The 5,000-nt window shown below is 47.4% G+C and overlaps 2 protein-coding genes across 3 annotated transcripts in view; both read left to right on the top strand.

Annotated features, from left to right (window-relative positions):
* Positions 1-53: 53 nt before the first annotated feature.
* Positions 54-2,564, top strand: CNF04140 (Rho small monomeric GTPase, putative). Of its 2 annotated transcripts, XM_571709.1 has the most exons (7): positions 54-156; positions 284-994; positions 1,070-1,162; positions 1,231-1,310; positions 1,364-1,475; positions 1,541-1,672; positions 1,784-2,564. In XM_571709.1, the coding sequence occupies exons 2-7, from the start codon at positions 968-970 to the stop codon at positions 2,012-2,014; spliced, it is 675 nt and encodes a 224-aa protein (XP_571709.1). In that variant the 5' UTR covers positions 54-156; positions 284-967; the 3' UTR covers positions 2,015-2,564. The 2 variants fall into 2 exon arrangements, with proteins under 2 accessions (XP_571709.1, XP_024514515.1); XM_024658589.1 differs by lacking the exon at positions 54-156 and having other exon boundaries at positions 184-994.
* A 957-nt stretch (positions 2,565-3,521) lies between these two features.
* CNF04130 (DNA polymerase alpha catalytic subunit, putative) overlaps positions 3,522-5,000 on the top strand; it is a 5,622-nt gene continuing 4,143 nt past the window's right edge. Inside the window, exons 1-3 of the mRNA XM_024657448.1 lie at positions 3,522-3,663; positions 3,749-3,959; positions 4,014-5,000. The exon at positions 4,014-5,000 is cut by the window's right edge and continues 36 nt beyond it. Coding sequence (XP_024513042.1) covers positions 3,595-3,663; positions 3,749-3,959; positions 4,014-5,000 — 1,267 coding nt within the window. The 5' untranslated portion in view covers positions 3,522-3,594. The remainder of the gene's footprint in view (positions 3,664-3,748; positions 3,960-4,013) is intronic.

Below are 5,000 nucleotides of genomic sequence, written 5' to 3'. Positions count from 1 at the left end.
CGGCTGTGTGGATTGGAATTTCTCCCATCAACGATCGCCCATCAAAACGTGTGCGCTACAAGCAATGTTCTCGCTGCAGCCGCTACCACGTTATTACGAGCATCAATTATATACACAACGCACGGCGACGCCGCCGTATGCATCTCGCTCACGTCTGTGCGTGACTTTTGCTTCCGTCGTATAATAATAACCGCCCACGACTCCCTCCACCCTCCTCTCCGTCTCCGGCTCTTGATCCCATATTGCTTCCCGTAATACCCCGCTTGGCAAATCACCCTGTCAGTCACCACATTGGCTTTCCTAACCCCACCCTACCTACCCCGTCGTTTCCATCATCCCCTCCTGCTTCCTCGCCGCCTTTCGCATCGGCCTTCGTTGCCCACTCCTCGCCGTTCGTCATCTCGTCCGCAACGCTGCACCACACGCCGCGCGCATCGCCGTCTGCCGGATCTTCGATCTCTGATGATTTTGGTCTCTGATCTTTGATCAGTTCTTTATTACCACCCGAAGCTTCTTTTCTTTCTTTGGGAACTCGCCACCTTCCAGCTCCTTTCAGCTCTTTCTGCTCCTTTCTCTTCTTTTTTTTTCGCACATAGCGCAAGTCCACTTCACTTGCAGATCCGCACTTCACAAGTGAAAGTGAACCATATAAAAAAACCCACGACCTAAATTTCCATTTTTCTCACCAAGGGGGCCTACGACGCCTTTTCCCACCTTCATTCTCTCGCATCTACATACTCCCCGGATTCACTCGCCCCGGAGCAACGGTAACTCAAATTCCCGTTACGTGAATCTTTAAATTGTCGAGAGGAACTGGCGTACGGTTATAGAGGGTATTGCTTCTAGCTTTTCGCGTCGACGTCGAGGTTTTAATTCAGCACTCTGCATCGCTTTGCATTTTCTAGTACTCTTCTATATATAGTTGATACCAGCATTCTAGGTATACTAGTATATACAGGCTATAATCATGTCTTCAAGTCCCAACAACCGTGCAGTGAGTTATTTTCTGTATCATCGACTTACTCCATTCACTTGTGGATAGAGCTGACGTGAAAGCAATTGTGTCCAGATTAGGAGAAAGCTCGTCATCGTTGGGGACGGCGCAGCAGGAAAGACCTCGTTGCTCAACGTGTTTGCAGTCGGTCACTTCTCAGAGAGCTATGTAGGTATTCACCCATCCCCTTCCAACTCCAAAAGCTGTGCTGATGATAAGCAATCCGACAAAAATAGGAACCAACAGTGTTTGACAACTATGTGACGGAGATTGAACTCGACGGAAAGCCTGTTCAACTGGCTTTGTGGGACACTGCGTGGGTTCATCTTGCTATGTTACCAATTTCGAGACTGACGTGGTATCGTACAGCGGTCAAGAAGAGTATGAAAGACTACGACCCCTTTCTTATTCCAAAGCGCACGTAATTCTCATCGCCTTTGCGGTAGATACACCTGACTCACTGGAGAATGTCACCCAAAAAGTGAGTCCTGCCACTTGTGTTTTCCGTATACCATGCAATGTAAAGCTGAAAATCTTGAATACTAGTGGATAGAGGAAGTTAGGTCTATCTGTGGCAAAGCTATCCCTGTCATTCTTGTGGCATGCAAGGCCGATCTCCGTGACAAGGCTGTTGCGAATGGCACTTACTCTCCCGAACGATTCACAGATCATGCTACTGTAAGTCTTCCTCCACTCTTCCTCCTTCCCTTTCATTCCCAATTCCCTTTTGACTTTCAACCCGTCAAATCTCATAGAAAGCCGCTGATATGGTTTATTCCATCTTCATAGGGCCAAAGAATAGCAGACTCCATCGGCGCAAAGGGATACTTTGAAACTTCAGCTTTGCAAAACCGAAATGTCGATGCCGTATTTGAAGCTGCTACGCGAGCAGCAGTCTTAGTCAGGGATGCGGGGCATGGCGGGGTGGGTGCCCCGAATGGGAGCTTTGATGCGGGAGGACGGAAAGATTGGGGGAGGGAGAAGGAGGAGAAAAAATTTGGGTGTTGTGTCATTGCTTAAAGGCATCATCTAAGCATCATGGCTTTCAGTGCGTTTCGTGCGTCACTGAAGGCGAGACAAGACGCAGGACAGTCGGTGTCCATGGACACAATAAGAGAAGGAAGAGGGGAAAAAAATGATCAAACCAAGTTCCGTTCTACGATTCCTTTCTGCTCTCAAAAGATCATTCCATCAAACTGTATTCCCAAAACATTAATCATTCATTTATAATAATACACCAAGTTTCCTTTATCCACCTACCACCACCTATCACCTTCAACCTTCCATGAGTCAACGATCGAAAAATATATTCCCTGCATCACAAAGTACTTCAACGTACACCTCCATATATTCATCTTCCCTCCCTCCTCCCCCCCCCCCCCCAACCGGTCTGCGCTTAGTACAAGACAAAAGGAAGGCTATGCTTCTCACACAAAGAACGATTGCAGAGTAACACGACATGTGAAAGCATAGGGAGGAAAGTTTAGGACTTGCCTTTTCCCCGTTGCATTATGAGTTCCCGAAAGTCTCTCTTCATAATAGATGGTATGATACGTATATGGCATGAACGAATGTAGATGATTCCAAAATTTGAGGATTGCTTAGACGCTCTGGTCTTATTACTGAGCTTAGTGGACACTGTGTATTGATACCATGCATCATCAAAGCAGCAAGCATAAGCACTAAAACCAGGCGCCGAGCGTAATGCAGCTCATTGGGGATATGGAGTTAGAGAGAGGAATGCCAAGTCAATCATCGGTTACTTGGTGTCGCTCAAAGCCAAGAAAAAGAAGAAAAAGTATGTAAAACAAGAAGCACGTCAGTCGCCAATTTATTAAGCTCGACAGATTACAGGATATACCGTACCCATTACCCCAATCCATTACAGACTATCCACAGACATACAAAATATGAACCATACTTCTCTCAATGGCGGATGATGGTGGAAAGTTTTGGCACCTTTGCCCTTCAAAAGGCAACAACGTTAGAAAGCAGCAGTTCGTCCTTCCCCCCGAATAGAGAGGCGGTGAATTATTTTATTATTCAGGGCGTCGGCTATGTCCGGGAGCTCTTGAATGACGTCGGTCACCATACTTACCTTCTGTAACTAAAGGAACGGTAAGTACATGCCAGCAACAACACCAAACTTGTATTATACGTGCAACGAGAGACGAACGAAGCGCACCGGAAAGATTTTCATAAACAGCTCCAATGTTAGGCTCCCACATCGCACTGGTAAACATTTATCAAATGGCCGCTGGGTACGATCGGAATACGTCGAGGTCTCCTAGGCTGATTGAGACGTATTTGACGATTTTTGTATTGGTTGTCGGACGCGTCTTATTAAACAATCCGTTTCAACAACAAGACTCATAGTGACGATATGTACTAACACGAAAAGGTGTACCGAAAACGGATACTTTACGTAAGACATGATGCTCTTTAACTTAACCCTCATTTATCGACGCGACGCGACTCTGCTTATGTTCGTTTTTGCCCGCTTCTCGTCCGTTTATTGAAGCTGTCTATTTTGACTCTTGTTCTGTTCATTGGCATCTCCTCTATAATATTAATCTTATCTACATCAGGAGAGTCCAAATATGTCGAAGGACGCTTTGAAGACTCTGCTGGAATGTCGTGCGAAGGGTGGCCGACTTTCACTTTGGAAGGTGCGTGCACGCGTTCGCGTTGAGCAACAGAAAATAGACGCGTACTGATTTGGTCTGCTCGCAACGTCTTTGCCACATTGAACAGCCCGAAGAAACGAAGATTTACGACTCCGTCACAGACGAACAGTATCGCTCCATTGTTGGCTCGCGTAACGATCAAGACGACTTTATCGAGGATGACGACGGTGGTGATTATGTCGACCACGGGTTGGAAGACTGGGATGGTGCGGAGAGAGATGACGAGGAAAGTGAAGATGAAGATGATTTTGAAGGGGAGGACGAGGAGCTGAGGAAAGGTAAATGATGCTAATGCGTGCTCCTAATGACTTCCAGCTGACGCGTCAATGCAGCGCGAAAATTGAAAAGAGCTAAGGCCAAAGCCAAAGCACTCGCCAGTTCTGGTAAAGCTCCCAAATCATTAAAACCCAAACCCAAAGCGAGCTACTCTGACTATTCCCGACGCTCTACATCATCAACCTATCGTGCTGCTGCCATCCCCAGCGCGATACAAGAGGACGATTTTATGGCCAATCTCTTGTCCTCAGTGACAGCCGCTTCAAATGAGACGGCTAGCCGCAAACGGAAGTCTTCTCCAGAGATCCCGTCCTCCGATGGTTACCAAGCTCCCAGTTCCGATAGCTCGTTCTTTTCATCGAGGAAGAGGTACGGAGGGGATAGCGATGACGAGCCTGTATGGGACGCGAAGCGCGGCGTGATGGGCAAGAAGCCTCGGGTTTCAGATGCTACTATCACCCCGAGAGGGATGAGTCGTGACAGGGATCAAGAAAACGAATATTCATTCGACGATACTATGGATGTTGAGGATGTAGCTGTCAAACCCGAGCTTGTAGACAGTGAGGAAGAAGAGGAGATTCAAGTGCGCAAAACCAGACCTCTCACAGCAACCAACAAACTCAATGGTGCGGCCGGTGCTAAGCGCAAAGTTATCAACTCAACGTCTGTCAAGAACGTAATCAAGCGGGAGCCCTCACCTGTCCTTGCCATCGCTCCAGAAGCCGCGCCAGAAATAGAAGAAATACAATCTGTCAAGCCTCGTACCAATGGCAAACCCAAAGTCAAAGCAAACGCCAAACATTGGTCCGCCATTCAAGAATCCCTTGCGGCATCTTCCTCCAATCAAACATCTGAGCTTGATACCGTCAGCGCCCCTGTTGGTTCAACAAAGCCCGAGAATGTAATGGAGAAGGATGGTTCATTGAGATTCTTCTGGCTTGACCACTTGGAGCAAGATGGAATCGTTCATCTCGTGGGTAAAGTGCTTGACAAGCAAACGGGAAAGTATGTCAGCGCTTGTGTCTCGGTGACGGGAATTGAGC

This window comes from Cryptococcus neoformans (assembly GCF_000091045.1).
Source record: "Cryptococcus neoformans var. neoformans JEC21 chromosome 6 sequence".
Taxonomy (NCBI): Eukaryota; Fungi; Basidiomycota; class Tremellomycetes; order Tremellales; family Cryptococcaceae; genus Cryptococcus; species Cryptococcus deneoformans.
The sequence above is the reverse complement of the archived record's forward strand: the minus strand, read 5'-3'. Positions and strand labels throughout refer to the sequence as shown.